Source organism: Ceratina calcarata, unplaced genomic scaffold (assembly GCF_001652005.2).
Source record: "Ceratina calcarata isolate Rehan_Ccalc_2016 unplaced genomic scaffold, ASM165200v1 scaffold180.2, whole genome shotgun sequence".
Classification (NCBI taxonomy): Eukaryota; Metazoa; Arthropoda; class Insecta; order Hymenoptera; family Apidae; genus Ceratina; species Ceratina calcarata.
The window spans coordinates 316,280-336,546 of NW_017139431.1; the positions used below are offsets into that span (position 1 = coordinate 316,280).

General features: G+C 44.2%; 2 protein-coding genes across 5 annotated transcripts; one reads left to right on the forward strand and one right to left on the reverse strand.

Annotated features, from left to right (window-relative positions):
• Positions 1-1,213: 1,213 nt before the first annotated feature.
• Positions 1,214-13,969, forward strand: LOC108633059 (uncharacterized). 4 transcript variants are annotated; one of them, XM_026810898.1, is made up of 10 exons: positions 1,214-1,398; positions 3,607-5,189; positions 5,530-5,716; positions 9,600-9,772; positions 9,882-9,944; positions 10,079-10,206; positions 10,278-10,643; positions 11,426-11,769; positions 11,831-12,097; positions 12,158-12,600. In XM_026810898.1, the coding sequence occupies exons 2-10, from the start codon at positions 3,615-3,617 to the stop codon at positions 12,598-12,600; spliced, it is 3,546 nt and encodes a 1,181-aa protein (XP_026666699.1). In that variant the 5' UTR covers positions 1,214-1,398; positions 3,607-3,614. The 4 variants fall into 4 exon arrangements, with proteins under 4 accessions (XP_026666699.1, XP_017893511.1, XP_026666700.1 ...); XM_018038022.2 differs by lacking the exon at positions 1,214-1,398 and adding an exon at positions 3,382-3,516; XM_026810899.1 differs by lacking the exon at positions 1,214-1,398 and adding an exon at positions 3,382-3,482.
• A 1,268-nt stretch (positions 13,970-15,237) lies between these two features.
• LOC108633001 (uncharacterized) lies at positions 15,238-19,629 on the reverse strand. Its single transcript, XM_018037903.2, has one exon. It carries the CDS (start codon positions 16,544-16,546, stop codon positions 15,428-15,430), a length of 1,119 nt encoding a protein of 372 aa, XP_017893392.1. The 5' UTR covers positions 16,547-19,629; the 3' UTR covers positions 15,238-15,427.
• Positions 19,630-20,267: the final 638 nt, after the last annotated feature.

The following is a 20,267-nucleotide window of genomic DNA, read 5'->3' on the forward strand; positions in this document are numbered from 1 at the left end:
AACAATTAAACGCTTCAAACACCAATGAATATGCCAAAACCAACGATCGATCGGTAAGAGACCATTCCTGGAATCGCTTGAAGAGTCTCGTTGGATAAAAGGAACCCCTACGTTCTGCAATAGCAGACAGGTAATTCCTCTCTGGCAGGAGTAACCAGTCAAGAATTTTTATAACTAAATTTAAAGAATGATCAGGTTTGGGTTACCATTATCTCTAATTACCCATTATTCGAAGTAATTGTGTTAATGGGACAGAAAGAACGGACCTCTCGAGCTCTGAAGTCGACGAGAATCGTCCCACTATTCCTGCCCTGAAAATTATACCTTTGTAGTTTAAACGCTCATGAACCGAGTTAACCGTGAACTCGCATCTGCTCCAAGCACTACCTAATCAATCGTTCACACAGCTTGAAACGTATCCTCCGTTAAATACGCGAATTAAAAAATACTTGGTCCACAGGAATTTGTCAATTCTCAACCAATAGACTATTCTTGAATCGTACAAATCCTAATACATATTACTGATAAAAGTCTGCAGGTGCGATAGGACAAGGATGAGAGTTAAAGAATTTTTGCGAATTTAACACGATTCTGATTTAGGCTACTCTCCTCGGTGTTTGGGCGCTTAACAATGTCAAGCAATCTACCCTATCCAACGAGTCTCGTTGGGTCTGTACGAGAGTGGGTGGGCCTGACACTTGCGGTCCCAGAACCGAATCGACGGTCGAGCTTCGACCGGTGGGACAGAGCGGGGGCTGCCGGCGTAAGAGCGTAAGAGAGATCCTGAGGGTCCCTCACTCGAGCTCTGGGCCCGGTACAAGAGCGGTGAGGGGCTCGAGGGGTCGAAGGCACATTCCAAGGCAGAACGGCTGCCAGTGAAGGTGGAAGGCACCAACAGTCTCTCACGATATTGCGCTCCGGCTCTTATCCTCGTCGTTTCCTTTCTTCCAGAGAGCTCGTCGCTCGTCTTCACCCGTCGCCGTGGGACCGCCGTGTGCCGTGTGCCGTTGCGATGCTACGTTCATGAAACGAGACGCGATACGAGCCGAGCCTCGGAATCGGATTAACAAGACTTCGCGGTCGACGCCGAGAAGAAGAGCGACGTGTGCTGTGTGTGATAAAGGTTTCGTGATCTCCGGTAAGGCGCACCGTGTACATGCAAGTCGTGTTTTTTGGCGCCACGCGCGTGATTCGACGTTTCGGAAATGCGTTCTCCTCGCTACGTGCTACGGTATTCCAGTGGGAAGACCAAGGAACAGAGAATCCGTGTCGAAAATAGACTTTTGACCCGTGTTCAAGTCCGTGGTACGATCATCGGGCATGCGGAAGGAGCGTCACCGGGAGACAGTGATTGAGAGGATCCGGCAGAGCGGAGCACTTGAATATTCGATCAAGCAGGTGAGCTGCGAGCCGCGACTATCGTTCTTTTAATACGCGCCAGGCGATGGATCGCAACGTATTCGAATTATTGCGTGTATCTATAACCACGTATCGGAAAAGCTATCGGAAACTAAGGCGTTCGTTTCATTGAAGATTTTTCTCGCGTCACTGCGACGCACACTGTGGGAACGTTTAATATCCTGCACTTGCACGAGTTACGCTCGTATCGCAAAATTTCGTGCCGCGGTTGAAGCTGTTGACATAGGCGTTCCATTTATTTGCGACGGCGAAACCGGTATTCGTAGCAAAAGAAACGAGACAGAATAGCTTATCTGAATACTAGAAATTAACAGCTGCTAACCTTCGGATAAAGGACGGGAATAGATTCGTTTCGAAAGATCGTTAATCTTTCGAATCGTTCTCGTTTTTCGAGCCTGAACGAAAATAATTTTCTGCTATTAAACGATCGATCAATCGTGAGCCGGCAATCTTGTCTTACTTGTTACATGGGGTTTACAGGCGTAAGTGTTCGTATAGCTCGAAAAATTTTTTACGAATCGAGTACTCGATGAGAACCGTCTGGAACGGCGGTCCACGTAGTGGGGAGAGCTTGTCGATTTTCTGCGCGAACGGAATTAAATCCACGTGCCACGAAGTATTCCCATTCTTCCATCGATTCGAGAGATCGTTGAACGACAGAAAAACTTAACCGCGTCCAAGCAACGCCATCGGCTTCGAACTTGACCATGGCCTTCAGAGCCTTTGCGCTCGTATAACGAGATACGAGGAATGTGAGTGGCCGAGAGTCCACCGGCTGTACTTACGAGGACTACCCTCGGACTGGTTGTCCGTAACTAGATGCTCGATACCAAATGTGCTTTAAGGTAGCGGTCGATGTGATCGATTTTGCAGGTGAAATGCAAAGGAGCCATTAGAACTAAGTAGATTTCCCTTTAAAGTAGCCATAAATCGGTCTGCTTACGGTCACTGGTAATGGCCGATGAGAAGAAGAGTGATAGTACAATGTTCTCTACCAAAAATGTCAGCATACAGTAGTAATCAGATTGTCACCAAAGTTTCCTCGTTAAACACGATCTCGTGTCGAGTAGAATTTAAGAGTCAGTTTCAGGCAAATTATACGCTGCTTTCAATCTGTTTCCCTATCACCCTAGTTTCTTGGTAATGATCAACCCCTATTAAACTTTAGATTATATCCTCGTCTGGACACTGACCTAAGCTCATGATAAAGAGCTGTCTACCTATCTACCTGTATCTACGCACGTTCGAGTTACGGTACTAGGCTAACACCACGTTAAATGTATATACATCGTAATAATCGCGACGGTGACGCACTCAGTCAGTTGATCGATAGAACCTGTACGCCATGCGACATGTAGCTTTTCTTTCGAGTAATAATGAAGTCATTAAGTGACTTCCTGCAAACAAGATGGATGGTTCCCGGCATTATTATCGGTGTACGTAACAATTTTTTAACGAGGTAATATGGGGCGAGTTATAGACCGGTATTCTTCCAAATAAATACAATACCGAAGCATAAAAGCCACTCTTCACAAGCCGGGAAGAATCGTCTAATGTTCGCCAAGATATTTATATATATATATCTATATATATATAAGTTCGTTGAAAGCTATTCGAGGAAGTTTTAACGACGGAAGGCGCTAATAGGCTGCGAAAGTTTTCCGCATTTCCGCGTCCGGAACGGATGCGATATCCACAGTTAGCATCATCCCATGCCTTACAATTCGTATTGTGCCGTAATTGGGGAGATTCGTTAGTTTCTTAACCGATAGGCCAGCTTTTCACGAATCATCGGCAAACCGTGACTCCCTTTACCAAACGATTTGTATCAGAAGCGCGAACACTTTTGAAACGAAAATCGTTTTATTTTCCTCGTACGCGAATATCGTTTATGCTGACTCCCGCTGTTTCGTAATCTGAAGCGATTTATCAAGTTCAACAAGGCGGCAGTATGGAAACGAATCGGCTATCGACGAGATGCGAGAAATGCGCTGCGAGTGAACCGTGAACTATTCGCGATCGATCGTGATCGCGAAAATTAACACACCGATGCATCGTCTTTGGTTCTTAGATTACTCGATAAATTAATCGATGATTGTATTATGATCTTGTCATTTAATTCACATGGTCAGTGATGGTCATTCGTTTACTCGTTCTTTTATCGATTCACCGCGATCGTTTTTTCAGGTGTTAACATGTCTCAGCCGCAATTAACCACCGACCTGGATGTCCCGAAGAGTCCGCAACACCCTTGCCAGTGCTCCGCGATGAGCAGCATAGATTCCATGAGGACGCAGCGAGACAGGGCGGAGAGGAGCGTCGGAAGTACAAGAATTTCCAACAATCAAGAACTCCCTAGGGGTCTGGAGGCACTGCAGAGTGCTTTCGAACCAATAAGAAGACTGGAAAGTCCACTAACGCATCAAGAAAGCCAACAGATCAATTTGGAGAATACCAGGAACGTCGATATCTTGGAGCATCAGGCCGGGTTATCGCCGAACGCAAGATCGATCGACGGTCAAAGCGCGATTTTGTCGAGGCACAGTCACAATCTTTCATGCAGCCCGAGGAACTTGGACCTCTCTCGAAACTTGGCGTTCGAGGCTGCGCGAAGAGTTCAGGAATCCAGCAACTTGCAGGATAACCAGCACAGTCTAACTTCCAGCCCTAGCCCTTTGTTAGAGTCTAGTTCAGCCCTGCTGGAGCCGGCCGCGAAGGATCTCGACAAGCAACTCGAGGATCACGCCGGGTTATCGCAGAAGCCGACCGCTTCGAGCAAAGATAAGCTGAAGAATATTCAGCAGGTTTTAAATCCTTATCAACACCATCACGAGCCGACATCGGCGGAACGTAACGTCCACGGACATTTCCACGGTGACGCTCACGCGCACGTTCACAAGCATGCCGACAATTTCCGAAACACCACGAATTTGGATGTCGGAGACGGTCTGATGGGATTTCAGCAACACCAGCGACAACACACTCATCATCACCACGGAAACACCAAAACTACGAACGTGACCCATCATCACGGGCCGGCGACCGTGCATCATCCGCTCGGTCCGCAAGCAATGACCGGACATCATCATGGAAATCTGGCGCCTAGCCTGACCAGTCACGTTCACGGGACCACCGTACCTTTAACTAATCCCGGTTCGAATCACGGTAGCCAAAACGCACCGGGAAATCCAGCTACCCATCATCACCCTAATCCGATACCGAGAAATTCACCGACAAGTCATCATCGTCTCGGCGGTGCCGCTACTCTTTCCGGTCACTATCCCCCGAACTCAGGTTTTTCCAGCGATCACCATGGCACTTGCAGCGCGATGAGCGGAGCATCATCGAATTCGAGTATGTTAAATCACGGGGGTTCGCCGGCGGTGCATCGACACGTAGTCAATACGAATAGTAGCCTTTCAACTACGCCGCTCGCTAGCCATCACCGCGGCAGCTCGTCTGGCAGTTTAACCGGCCACTCTAGCGTGAATCATCATCATGTCAGCTCTGGCATATCCTGCGAATCTTCCTCGTCGAACGCCAATACGAGAACGCACAGTCGTTTGGATCACGTCCACGATCATCATCATCATTTACAACAAGTGCATTCGTTGCACACCGGCCACCCCGAGTCCCGGCAAAGAGACAGAGCTCCATCGAGTCTGGAGCATCACGGGCATCATCACGGACACGTGCACAGTCATGGTCATCAACATCCGTCGAACAACGATACCAAGAATACGTCTCTTATCGGGGTAGATTCGATACAGGTAATTTTATGTGAACGTATACGATGCATAAAAACGGTCTATTCACCTTCGATTTTAGAGAAATTAATTCGTCCGATTATCATTGCGTATCATTTCAACGATGTATCGCGTACACTGTGCAACGATAATTACGGTGAAATCTAAATACGCCTGTAGCCGACAACGATCGTTAATCATTAGCGCATTTGGTCGTTGACACAAAACGATGGTTGCTCTGTTCATTAAACAATTTATTATCATGCTAGGGCAATTTAATCGTTTCCGAGCGACCAGCAAACAGTTTTTGACAAAATTATCTTTCCACTTGAAAAATTTCCTAAATACTTCATATAAAATTTAGGTATCGTCACCGTCGAAAAGTAAGTGTCAATGTCACGTGATGCAAACTGGAGGAAACAAGCGAGGACAAGAGGGTGAAAGCGACGGCGGTGTTGAAGTGACATCGAGAACGCATCAACCTCCCGCGCTTCCGCCTCGTCCACCCCCTAGGCCAACCAGACGATACGAAACCACATCCGTCAATCGATGTAAGTGTTCCTTACGTCTTAACTATATATTGCTAACCGTAATCGGCCCATCTCCCAAAATACTTTTTACCAAAACCTAATAACGAATGTAATGAATACGATCTGGTACTTGAAATAATATAACGTGTAATATCTGCCGCAATACCGAATCAATATCTCTTACACGCTAGCTTGCCAATTTGAATGGCAGATGTACAATAGCTCTCCCGTTCGGTGTACTCTTCCCATCCCTGGTTGATTTCCATTTAAAGCGAGCATATCACGCAGTCGGACAGTGTTTCCTGAAACGCCGAACGTGAAATTAGACGTAGGCGAGGAAGGTAGCTCCTAGCTCCATCCTTGGTCACTCCATATGACGATCATTCAAAGAGCGTCTGCAGTATCAGTGAAATGACGTCCGAGAACGCAGCATTCGTGTTGTCCCTCTTATCAATGGTTGACATACGTTATCGACGCCCGAGAGACACCCTTTGACCGATTCTACTTACTTCCAAGAACAACCCCTATGGAATTTCAACCCTCGACCGCGTCGAGTCGCTCGAATCGTCAGGGTATATCGACCAGTGCGATGCTCGCAGCAACCAAGAGCAGGAGCATCGTGTCGAAGAATGCTGAAAATCGAACAACAGCCTCCACGATACTTTTACGCTCTCCGGCATTAATCCAGGCTGGCTTGTGAATGGTCGCGCAAGGAATGTTGTCTTGGAAACCCCCTGAATGGAACCCTCAGCTTTGGGTTTAGACCGAAATCGCCACTACCACCTGTGGGACACCTCAGCGTGCGAGCTAACAGAGATCTCGTGGAGTGCCTCTCGAGCTGTTGTGCTTCAACAGTCGTCTCTAACGATATAACTGAACCGCGGCGGAAAAAATACGTGAGTGAAACATCGTACCGATTCGATATTTCGTTTCACACGTTTTGCAAGAGTTCTTAAAAAAATCGTGATAAATCTAACGGGCAACGGTACAAGAATAATTTACGTCAGTGGTCATCATACGCGATTAATAAGCAAGTGATTGATGGATCGACCTTGAGAAGAGATATCCTCGTGACGACATGTGATGCGCAAACGTAGTTCATAAACCATCGATGAGAACTGGACTGTGTGCGCCACGACATCGTCTGCGATTTATCCCGTTTGTCTTTAACGTCAGTTCGCGCGTTTCACAATTTAAATTTTTCAACGTGTTAGAGGAACAATAGTGCAACACGAATATTGCAAAATTTTTACGACATCCTATTCCTTGTGAAAACAAAAACATGACTGACACGTGTTAATTGACAAGGATAAAAAAAAAATAGTTCTAAGGGTGGTGAACTTGCGCTTTGAAGTATTGGTTGGGGGAAGAAGGAAGATGGACGGATATCCAGTGGTCCAGATAGTGCGATGCCGTCTCGGAATGGAAATGGAGATGGATAACCAGGGCTATCCATTCACAATGGCGGCGCACTCGCATTCCCACTTACCACATCCGGCAAACCACGCGCACTTCCCGAGATCGCATTACCCTCACCCCTGCGGTATGCCGATTAACCCTTCTTGTTAATTTATCAATCGGTTCTCCAACCCCATTCTGTATCTGCCATTGATCTGTACACCCGCATAATCCGCTATTAGCTATTTCATCAAGTCACCCTGATATAACAAAATTACTCGGATTACATTTTGAGAAATAAATTATGCTGCGGGTAGATTAAAACGTCGGGCATATTCTTCTTAGAAGTTATTTTTAAGCGTAAATCGAACATTTTATCTATTCGTGTCTGCAAGTATTTTTACGTCAGTCTTCGTATTGATACGACTGACAATATTTTACAAGTATTTTCCTACATAGTAAAAATTGTCTCTTGTAATGAGAAATATATTTTCTGGTATTTATCCATGTTCTATTTCTATCAGAGCGTCTCGTACGTTACGTTAACGTGGAAGGTCACGTGAATAACAAAAGGTTACATTATAAATAGATATCGACAGGCTTCTTAATAAAAACATAATTAATATCATTCTAAAGATGACTTAATAAAATCTTGAAAATTCTAAATCATTTTTACTCATCGTGCATTAAATAAATTTTTAGTTTAACTGAGCTTAAGGAGGTCGAAGCAGAAAAAAAAATCTAGCCATAACAAACGGTCACCCTGAAGGGACCGACTTTTCAAGGAAAATCGGGAAATTGCCGTTTCCTTTCATCCTCGAGCCGTATTTTGTCCGCAGGCTACTATTTAAATGCCAGTTTCGCTTCGCTTGATCCAGAAGCTACGTTTTCCCAAAACGCAACCTTACCGATTCAGGTAGCACAGGTACACTTGAACAATTCGATCCTAAATCGTTGCTCCATTCACGAAAGTAGCAGGTATATGAAGATGACCAGTAAGAACGGTTCACCATAACGATTTCAATAGACAGCACGGCAAGCTTAAGGATTTATTGGCTATACAGTCAATCCCAAAAGTTTATGCACTTTAGAAACGCATTTTTTAAAAAGAAATCAGACGTCGGAAGAACAATGTTAATAATAAACAACAAAACAAAATTTGTCAATTTTTTCGAGATTGTTTTGCGTATTGTAGTATTTTGCGTAGTGTAGTATTCAAGTCGAGGAAAATAAGTTTCTCACAAAGCAGTCGTTGGGAACAAAGTTTTGACACGGCAACCTTTCCTTTCATAGCGATAGAGCAGGAAATCTTGCACGAAGTAGCTTCAACGGGAACATTTGTTGAATAGTCGGGATTATCGAAAAATGAAAGTAGTCTCGTTGACCGTTTTATTAGCGTGAAAAGTTCATTCTCAAGAATGCCTATTCGAATTATGCATGGCTGCGAGAACGACAGGTCACGGGTTGTTCCCATTTTAAAAGAATTTTTCAATTTAGAACCCGGCCGCATAGATTTTACTCGTCGGCAGAAAAATAATTAGATTTTTAATTACGAAAGATGATCTCTTCACTTGTTCTTCGGCCCCCTTCTATAGAAAGTCACAGTACCCTCCTTTATTAATGGGAAACCTGATTAAAAAGTTCAGCTCCGCCGACTCTCGAGAGAGGAAATCTGCTATTGTCTGAAGCGACATTGCGGCGACGCTTCCATCGCTCAACAGTCATTAAAGACATTTCCAATTCAGCGTATTGGGCTCGATTGCGAGCTTTGGCAACAAAAGTTGAGATCGGTGATTGAGAAATAAAATACGTCAGCGACGTATCATAAAAACGGCTCTTACACGATGCTTATACGTACTGTCCAATTTTGCATGCTTCAATATAAAGTATCTTATCAGTTTATTATCATTTATGTCAGTGATGGACGACGATCCATCGTCGAGAATAAAGCAAGTACAATTAATGTACCCAATCATCATCGAAGGGCTATTCTTTTCTAATAAGCCTAGTTAGCGACGAAAAATAAGACCGTGTTGATCCGGCGGGTAATCATTGGCTAGCAAGTTTCGAAGAATTTCGCCCGCGGCACGTTTCTCATTGTGGTTAGATCAGGACTCCCGTTGCTGGATTCTCACGCAAGGACAATCATTATCCCTGTGAAAGAAGGAACCAGCGCGATGGGGACAAGTCGTGCAGGACTTTTTTTCTGAAAAGGGTCGATAGTCGTACAAAAGATTTCGTCTGGCAACCGAAAAACATTCTTCGAGCTATTTCGTATTTCTCAGAGATCCTTTGACGCGGTGTAAAGATTCGACGTGAGATATTACGTCCGGCTTGAACAGTCTCATTTTTCAAAGTCGGAGACCTAACTATTTACCGCGATTCATCCAAGATTTTCGAGGCATGCCACCGTAGTAGAGTCTACTCCCGAATACTTTCTACTTTCTCCCCTTTAAGTCCCCGCTTATCGCTTCCGTGCTATCGGTGACCGATTACAATTTTACAGGCCATACAGGCGAAGAAGGTCGCTGCAAGAAGTATGTTGTCCTTTGTTGTGTTTGCGGTGGGTTCAGCGCTGCGGTTGGTTGTCTCTTTTTGGCGGTACACGCGGTCCTTTCAGCCCACACGGCCAGTCTAGCTCTCTTTGAGACTGTACCGTCGTACATTCCTGGCATTATGGTAAGGAGCGAAGATCGAAATCTATCAATCGAACTCGCTTTTAACGAGAACGCACGAGAACAATCCATATCGTCGCGAATAATCGTATATATTCGACTTTCGTTTCCAGTTAATTTTAATGGGTCTACTCACGATGCTGCTAGCTAGGCGGAAGCATAGATATGGACTACTGGTAAGCACATCATATGCAACAATAGTTTTGAACCTTTGCAGTCCGCCAAGACCTCGCGGAAATACGCGCGGAAGTACTGCAGTAAAACATTTTTTCCTCGGCAAAAGTATGCGCACGTCTGTAACTGTTTCCAGATGAAAGTCTGCGGATCCGTCGGCGTGGTGTGCGCGCTGGTATGCATGCTCGTTACTGTGACGACAACGGTGATACACATGTCTCGACTGCAAGGCCTTCGAAAATGCGTTTACACCGCCAAAGCAAAGTGAGTGTGCTTGAAATTTTTCGTAATTCAATCTGAAACGACGTTCACAATCGAGAAACTTTCACGCGCAGGTCGTGCACCTGTTACGGAACGCCAGAAGAGGATCCGGGAGTTCGGTTCGAGGGCACGCCTCACTGCGAGGCAGTTCACGGTGCTCTACACGCCTGCTTGAGAGCCCTGTTTGGCGTTTCAGTCGGTGGAATCTTGGCTTGTATATTCTCGTGCATGCTTGTGTACCAGTTACTAAGTCACGAGAAGAAGAAGATGTACTGGGAACAGTTGGAGCTCAGATGCAGATCCCTGTACGGGCAAGGAGGCACCGTGGGACCAGCGACTGGTTCCTGTGGATGTTGCAACGACTGCGGCGGTGCCAGTCCTTGGTGGACCCAGACACCCGGAAACCTTTACACACCCAACCCTGATTTAGCACCGTCAAGGTATGTATTATCCACAAGCTGAGTTGTTACTCAAACCAAATTCATTTGTACGAAACTTAATTTGATAATAATTCTAAAACCGTTTGTCGATTACTCAAAAATTCGATTGAATTGAACTTGAAAACGCGACCGTTTTACTGCGTCAATGCCAATCTAGCTAACGACAAAGTACCTACGCATTACGCGAATCAGCATCGTTTAAATCGTCTCCGGAAAAGTTACATAATTGTTATCAGGCATCACGAGTACTGTTATTGCATCGTTACGAATTCAATATCGCGGGATGCGACGCTCGACGAGCTTCATTGAGAAATTATTGATACAATTCAAACGTGCCATAGGTATAACTATGCATCCGCTGCCAAGCGTAACGATACATATTCAACAGATTTCATTCACGAATGTCACGAATATCGCCGCGGAGAGCAATAAACTCGTAAACAAGCCAACTGTCCTGTGGGCTCCCAGAACGTATTATATTCGGGTAATCCGCTAATGTATGGCATTAATTAAGCGGCCTTTGATATTTCCAGGAGAGATTCCTTTGGAAATAAATTATGATGAACGACACGATCTTTAAAGTTCATCCTTGATTCAAGCCGATAATAAAAAACGTTGATCGATCCCCGTTTGACGATCATTCGCGGAAAGATATAATCTGCGAACCTTTCTTCAATATTTTGCCCCACCGACAAAAAGTTCTCACGCGTAAAGAAGTTCGCTAACACACGCGAACATGCTTCTTAAAGTCAATTAAACAGATACGTAATTATTTTTCGCAGGAGATGGCGACTGCCTTGGTCGAGATCCAGAGGACCAGCCCCGAGTCCAGACTCGAATTACGGATTTCACACTCAAGCTAGGCAAACGGAAGCAAACGTAGAGAACGCGAACGGTCCCTACAGCGTACTTAATTCCCAATCGAGCGGTCCCTACTCCGTACTAAACACGCAAAACGGACCGTACACTCCGAGTACAGCTTCTTACAGTGTTTTGGAAACTCCAGTGCCTTTATGGGGTCCGCCGCCACCTTACAGCGATCCCAACAGTCCCGCTAGGCGACCGCAAGTGACCGAACAAAGACCCAGGATTACCAAACGGATAGAGAACTTCGAAAACAATGAAGGTGAGAAATGAAATGTGTATTAACCTGCGGAATTCTCAATGAACAATTATTATCCTTTTAGATCACAGACCAAGATCCACAAAACGTCCTTCCGATAATTACGAGAATGCTGAGGAAATATCGAACAGTACCGACCCGGAAGGAGGCAACGAGGGGACTATAAAGGGCCGAAGAATCAGAAAACCTCTAAAAGGAGTAGAAAACGGCGCCTTCCAACAGGAAGCGAATCCTGGACCGAAACAGTCTGAAAGCGAACTATATTTTGGTGACGTTTCCTCATGTTGTGGGCCTGAGAGTAGTTTCTACGATTTAGCTGTAGAGAAAGAAGGTACGTAGTAAAACTGCAAGTTTTAGATGAAGACTGATTTTGTCGCGTTGATTTCCATAGCTGCGGAACACCCAGAGGGTGTAGATTATCTAGCAGCACGTTTGGGTAAACGGCAATTGTCGAAACGATCCAGAATGCCTCTGCCATTGCCGTCGGACAATGGCGATATTCCATCCGACAGTTACGCAAACAGTGACGAGCCAAGAAGCACCAGAGGACCATTCTTAGCACCCGACGCACAATACGAGGTCATCCAACAAAGTCGATATTCTTATTACACGTCCAAGGATGACGAACAATTGCAAGAAGGCCCAGCAACTTCAGGATACTTTCGGGAGGAGGATCCCGATAGAAGCAGAGAACGTGATTACAGGGATTATAGGAGCAGTCAAGAGGAAGAGACACCCCAGTGTTGTCTGAGCGATTCGACCACACTAGATTCAGGTTGGCAAAGTGGCGAACAGCAACAGTCAGATGACAATGTTCGACCCGTGAACGTGTAAATCGGAAATGGTTTTCTGCACGGTAATATTAAATAATGGTACGACAGAACGAAGAGGAAAGGCCGGAACCTCAATCCAGTACAATAAATATTTTGACGATAAAAGCCACGTCCATCTATACATATAGTCGATTGTTTATCTGTTCGGAGATCTTCCAAGATTCGCACATGCTACGAACTGCTGTCAACTAGATAGGTAATTGTCCAAGTAGTACACAATGATGGTGATAAGAACACAAATCTGAGATTACCGTATTCATAATAGAATTTAAGTGATGTGATTTGTGGTTCGTTAGTATAAGACGCAAACCTTAACCGTTAGATGTTTAAGTAAATTAAAAAGAAACGCATCGCGTTTATAATCGTGGTTCTTCCACGATTCAATGTATTACTACAAGTCTGAAATTACGAATAACAAACTCTATGTCAGAATACTTGTGTGAAAAATCCTATTTAACAATGTATTTTTGTTTATCAAATGATGTCGTCCATGTTGTTCGTAACGATAATCTTTGATGTACGTATTACAGAGACGCTCGGGAAAACAAGCTAGTTTCATAGATGATGTGTCAAAGGCAACAATCTCCGAACAAGGGAATCGGAAACATTTTCGAAAAATTGTAACGGAACTCGTTCCGTCGATGGAGACTTTTGCCTTGACGATACGTTAGAAACGTCCATGTACAAATGTGTGCTTTACTCTTGCCAATATCTTGCTAGATGTCAGCTCGATTTCGCACGTAGACGTTAATTATTGCGAAATATTTGCCACTAAGCGTTATGAGTTCCAATTTGAGCACGTTCTGTGAATTCTCGGTCACTGCCATTCGAACGTCCGTTCCTTTCTCGCGACCATTCAGGGAAACGACAGAATGTTTTCGCACGTCTACAATTTCTTACGGATTTAGCAAATTCCGTATTCAACAATTTACAATTTTCTAAGGGAAATCAAGGTACATCGTAGTATGCAAACGAATAAATGATTATGCTCGTGGTCTATGTTAGCTTCATCGAGCATTTTACGTTGCGTAGGGCCGCATTCGCTTTCAAACACAAAATCCAATGGACCAAGAACAATATACATATATACGTACATATAGAAGAGATCGATCGTACTGAGAATTAATAATACAGATTAGGTACATCATCGATCGCCTATTGCCGTTATCAATTGTTCGTTAACGTAACACAATGAAACAAATGCAGATATTTTATAATCGGGATACGATAAAGGAAAGGCCAGCTTAGGAGAATAATTTAACGTTGTTTACTCAATAAAGTGTACCTTAAGAGCGATACGTAGCAAGTCGGATACATTGTCGAACGATGTAACTATAATTATAAAAATAAAGCTTTGTTTTGTAAAGAAACTGTCTATGTCATTCGATTAACATCTTTGAATGGAATACATGAATTCAAGAAAACAGATCTACGAGACAAATGAGAATGATATCGAAGACGTCCTGTACCTTTCGTAATAAATGAATTAGAGGGTAAAAACATACATTTTTAATAAAACCATGAAAATCCAAAGTTTGATAATTATAACGGAATTAAAAAAATAGTCATAAACGGATATAAAAAAGAATCTAATCGTTTCTCGGTCGCTGATTTTATCATGCGAACGATATGTCACTGAAACACGCCCAGGTAAACATTTAACGAACGGGGAATGCAGGATCTATAGCTAGCGCGGCTATTGTCAGCAACTTTCTTAGTACACTCCCGCGCTCGAAGCGCGTTAGCCAATATCAGATTATGGGATTTCGTAACGCGCGGCACGATCGTTGAACTTTCGCAATGGGTACCTATGTGTGCACACACGAGAGGCCAGGCCATTGTACGTAACGTTAATTTCGCCGTAATCTAGATCGATCAATCGTACTAACGAAAGGATAAAAATAATTGTTATCAATTAACGATCCCCCGCTGTGTATTTATTCAGGTTTTTACCCGAGCTCGATAATCAGCCACAGCAGTGAATGAACGCAATTAGATTAGAAATGTCTCGATTGGGCTAGCACGCAATCCAAGTGCTATGCATGGTGCAAAGAAAAATCTGTCACGGAAGTCGAAGACTCATTCATCATTCTCTTGCAACTGCATCTATGTTTCTTGATTAATTAGCAAACGTAACAAAAGTTGCACGGCTTTTGTTAGACTTCTTAGCACAAAGACGGGAAAAATACGAATTCACGGGAGCACGGTTTCATGCTCCCAATATCCCGTCTGACTCGAGTTTAAAACGGTTTGATGCCGCAAAGTTAAATCATTTAATTAACGGTGGCAGAGAAACATGGCAACTGATGCTAATAAATCGCAATTAAAGCGTTTTCTAGGATCGTGTCTTGCCCGATATGATCTTCCAGAATGGAGACTCGTTATAAGCGGCTACCGTTCCTTAACTGTATCCACTCGTCTGTAGAGCGGCTTCGTCGCAATTGCAGCCAACTTTACGGAACGTTTACTTAATTACAAATTGCTCACAATACGTTTAACACTCCGTTTATACCAAGTCGAGAATTAATACCGTAAATGAAAGAAATTAGTACTAATCAATGCGTACAACTTTATCGTATCAGCCAAGTAGTAAATCACGCGATGGTAACGTTGCATAAAAGTACCTACTAGTCTACTCTATTACGATTACGTAAATGCATTAGATACTTGCATACATTCTGAGATCAAAGAATGCAAGTTGCGGATGTTACATTTTAATCCTTTAGCAGATGCGCTATCGCAACACACAAAGCGAAAGTGACCGGTCAAAAATGAACATCGATCGCAGCACAGTCTCATTGTCCTGTTTAAAGTTCGATATTTTAATTTCAAGAGCACGGTTCTTCGACAACACGGTGCGCTGCCTGATTAGCCAGGAACCTCTCGACCCTTTCTCTGAATTCTCTGCTGGATTCTGGCAGAGGTAACCTTGGTCCTGAATTTCTAAGGCCGTGCATTGTAGTCAAATTTTGCAAGCTTTCCGATAATCTCCGATCGTGGTCCAAGATATCCGGCCTCGGTGCTGGTGGCTTTCTCTTTCCTGCCCTCGCTCTTTCCGACTTCGTATTCCCGGTTGCTCCGTTCACGTAACTACCTTCCGGCAATCGGTTCATCATCCCTCGTAACGCTATCCTGGCGCTCAAAGCTGACCAAAATGCCTCGAGAAGGGATGCTACTAATACATTCACAGTAAGCAAGATTTTACTGTGCGACGACTTAACATGATCATCGTGACCGAGTGACATCACTTTGTTTCTAGTTATTCCCAAGGACTTTCCGGTGATATTCTGCAGATCCAGCGACGTTCCTCCATTTCCAAAATTAACGTCAGCGAGCATTCTGCTAGAGTTTCCGACATCGATCTCTTCAGAATCAGTGGTCGATGTTCGCAAAATGTAGCCAGATATGTTAGACATGTTGTCAAATGTAATTCCAGGTGTAGGCGCATAAAAATGGACCCTCGAAGTCTGGTCGTTGATTCTACTGAGGTTGAAAGCATCTTCATTGAACGACATCGTTTTATTCAGCAAGATATCGTTTCCAAGATATTCCTCGAGTTCAAGATGATCTCTCTGTTTCAAAATGGACCAAAAGGAATCTCTGTTCTCTACCGCTGCCGCAATATCAAACACCGTGGCGATAAAACACAGGATCGCCGCTATCAAAGAGAATAAACTTCCGTAGAAGAAGATTGCGATGTTCCGATCGATGTACCATCTTCTCCAAGCTAGCAACCCGGTCACGAAGGAAATCAAACACGCGACCGATAGTACTGGACCTTGAAGAGATAAAGCCAGGCTGCCTAGAAGGAGGGAAAGCGCACCCAGGCCAAAGTGAACGAAGGACAGGCCTCCCACGGTCGATGCCGAATATCGTCGTTCCGACGGGTATAGGGAAGACAAAGGTGGTTTCGTTTTCACCTTTATCACGTACACGTTCTGCATCATTGTCTTATGCAATCGGTCTCACGAATCGGTCACGCGAACCGACTAGAACCAACTACGGTAGGCAGACGTATTTTTTGAAGACGCCGATAAAAAGTTCAATACACCCGCCGCGACGATCCATCGCCGATACCATTCAATTTTACAGATGTATACGCGCAATGAAATATCAACTTGGATCCCTCCGAACGGAAATTGCTTCGCACTTCCTGTTGCTTCGGAACCGAAGGCACTTGACCGTGAACGAAAATATACCGGGTGTTACCAAGTGACCGGAAAAATAACAGTTCTGCGACGAGGACGAACTACGAGACGTGACGCACGAATTAAACGAACGATCCTCGCGATAAATCGGAGACTGGTTTGACTATCCCAGTTCGTAACGCGGAATTGGCTGGAACGTTAATCCAGGCCAAATCGACGACGATCTCCGGGCAACCAGAAGCGAGCAGTCGGTCAATTATGCTAACCGGCTGAATTTAATTGAAATCTTCGTCCCGCCATCGCGTCGTCGCGTGGATTTCTCCGTGAGTCTCGGCGGACACCGCGAGAGCGACACGCTTGTGCAATTCGTTTCCAACAATGGAACGAGGACGATAGTTCAGGTAGAAAGAAGAGCCGCACAACCGCGGCTGTATCCAATCAGCGTGAACGCAAAACGGTAAATAGGTTTAACAACCTAACGCGCTGTCGTTGCTACAACTGTTTTTTTTTTTCCTTTTCCCTTCTGCCTGTGAATATTATGCAACAACGGCTGAAGCGATGCAATTATCTCGTTGCGCGCGCGTGTACCGGCGTGGCGCGGATTTTCTCAGACACCAGTTTCACTTATTTCTTGCCCTCACCTCTTCGTACGAGCCGCTCTGGATTTTTCGATCTCTTGGGAAACCACTGATCCAGTTTCCGTTACTAGGCTGTCACCGATCACGTGCAATCGATAAGATCGCCGTTCTCATTGATCGTAACTCAATCTTGGGTGAACCGTCCCATTAGTTTCTTTCGATTGTCTGCTTAATTAACAACGCGATAATTGGCATAATTAACGTCATTAAGATGTTCGAAGGACATAACAAGCAGCTCCCGATAGTTGCTGCCAAACACACTCTATTCTTTTTCCTTACAAGAACATTTCACTCAATTTTAATTGAAATATATGCGTCTCGTATAGTCCAAATCGCAGAAGAGAGTTCGTGGAAAAAAGATGGAGTCACTTTTAGTCAATAAATTAGTGGTTCCGCAATTAATTTATGAGGTCAGATTACTGTCCGCGCGAGGCAGGCGCAGGCACTTGGGTGAAGGCTGAGCTGCGAGCCAAGACTAGCTCGGGTTGAAATTACTATGAGATCCTGAGTAAGCCTCCCACGCGGTCGATTCGCAGTGAAAGGGACAACAGGGAACGATGGATAGATGAACCTTCGCGTTGTTTCAAGCCTTCTTCGCATCACTTTCCGCACTCATAAAACGATGTCACGATTACCAAGAGATGCAACTATCGTGCCTTACATCATCACGGGAAAATATGATGCATTCGGAATCATATAATCTGATACCTTCAATATGTTGCACGTTCTCTATAAATATTTTATTATGACAATTCATAACCACAGTTGCCCAGGAAGAAACGATAAGTTTTCACAAATCCTTACGAGAGATCGCGCCAACCTTTATTCTTGAAGAAAAAAATTCGCGGGCTTGGCAGTCGACCTTTTCTCTACGTAAAGTAATGCAAAGTTCAGTTTGTTGTTTATTTTCCCACAAATAAGGGACTGCTGCACAGAGTATAATACAGTCACAGTATAAGAAAGAGCAGTAGGTTCACTCTGCCAAAAAGTGTACTAATAATTAACTCCTGCGCATGAAAAAATCGCACAACCGACAACATGGCGAAGAACAGGTTTTTTGCAGGCTTGTACAGTCTGCCATTAACTATTTGTGATACTCCGTATGTACAGATGATTCTAATCAACGCTAATTTATTAATCCAATTGCATCACTTTAACGAAGCAATTAAAACAGCCAACAGAATTTATTACGATCTCTAATAATCTCTAAAAAGCAGACCGTTCAATTCTCTGAAGACAAACAGACTGTACACTTCGATAAATATTGCATTTATGGTTAAAGCAAATGGCAATGGAAATGATTCGATGACTCAGAAGTACATGTCAAAACGACCGAGGAACAAAACTGACACGTTTCGGCGCGTGTCCTATGAATGACTATGCGCGTGTGCACTTGGATTTCTCAAATCGATTTTTCAAGGTGATTGCTCTCCGTTTGTGCTCATCGATGAACAAACGTACGTCGCTTGCGTATATTCGACTATCAGAGAATTCAGAGAAAAATCCAAGGTGATAATCGAAGAAGAAATATGTTAATCATAGACTTATCGCAAGAAAAGAGAAAATTCCACTTTCTCGATCTTCCGGAACAACATTTTTTCGTCGCTGATAAAGCACTCGAGCGGAAAATCGAGCTAACTTTCCTGGAGACCGATCGTAATCCCGCGGAGGCTAGCAAGGAATTACAGTTTAATAGTACTGAAAAGAAACGCGTCGAATTCGTTCAAGAAACGTCGAAAGTATTATTTACGATACAATACACCTACTTTCTTACCGAGACATAAATAAGAAAAGTGTGTCAATTGAACCGAAATGAAAGTGGATACTTTATCGCAGGCATGTCCACACCGCTGTTTTGAGGGTAGGAGTGCTCTCGCTGACTTCCGGGCAGGATGATGAGCCGGGCATGGAGCAGAGAATTATAAAGCAGTGAAGAAATTATTAGTTAGTATTAGGAGCTGATAATAAGCGAAAACTGTGACAATTTGTGTCTACGTCTACTAGCCTAACTTGTCTATCTATTGTTATCTTTCTATTGTCTCCTCGCTCGCACTCTACTGTTTACTTTTACTGCGCGATTCCAACTGATTTTAACGTTCCGATCGGTGGTGATACGTATCTAAAGATTACTGTATCTCGGCGCAAACTTTGAATTAGCTTATTCAGTGCAAATGTACGGGTATCACTCGTTTACTATTCGGACGGCCTTGCGTTTGTCCGCGAGGTCAAACTACCACGGGCCAAGTTACAGCTACAAGGCGGTATTTAAAACCAACGCGTGTATATCGACTCGCCATACGTACTATCAACAATAGGAACCGCGATCGTCACGAACAAACGGCTCTCAGAACGCTAACCGTTCTTGGGTGATCCTGGGTGATCGCTGACTTGTCGTAACTACGTTTTTGTTATTGATCTCTAGCGCAAATCGATCTTTATTTACGTCGTGAGTTTCGGAAACGCTTATGTATCCAAGATTCAATTCAGTCGAGCGTAAAATCGATGAGTTTTTACAAAAATTGTACGTTTTTTCTAACAAGCATTGCCTAAGCATGCCTTGGTCCTCCGTTAAAGTCTGCGCACGTAATTCCTCTAAAGTCCCGCTTCCGGAATCGTCGCCCAATTTGCGGCTGGAATTTTAACATATCGAGTTCCACCCTGTTCCATGAAATGACTTTCCGGCCGTTAACGTGTACGTTCGCCGGTTCGTACGACCCAACAGCGTATTTGGTGTCCGAAGAGTGAAAGATAAAGAGCGTGTTTGTGATCGGTTCGCGTATGTGTTGGAGCAGCTGTTACGATTGGGGCACGCGTCCCAACGGTTATAGCAGCTGCCCAGAAAATTATCTATAGTACCCTCGACTGGAGTCCTTTCGCGATCA

Coding starts and splice junctions, on each gene's coding strand:
- LOC108633059 (XM_026810898.1), top strand. CDS start 3,615: ATGTCTCAGCCGCAATTAACCACCGACCTGGATGTCCCGAAGAGTCCG. Junction 10,207..10,277: donor GTTTACACCGCCAAAGCAAA/GTGAGTGTGCTT, acceptor TTTCACGCGCAG/GTCGTGCACCTGTTACGGAA. Junction 10,644..11,425: donor CCTGATTTAGCACCGTCAAG/GTATGTATTATC, acceptor TATTTTTCGCAG/GAGATGGCGACTGCCTTGGT.
- LOC108633001 (XM_018037903.2), bottom strand. CDS start 16,546: ATGATGCAGAACGTGTACGTGATAAAGGTGAAAACGAAACCACCTTTG.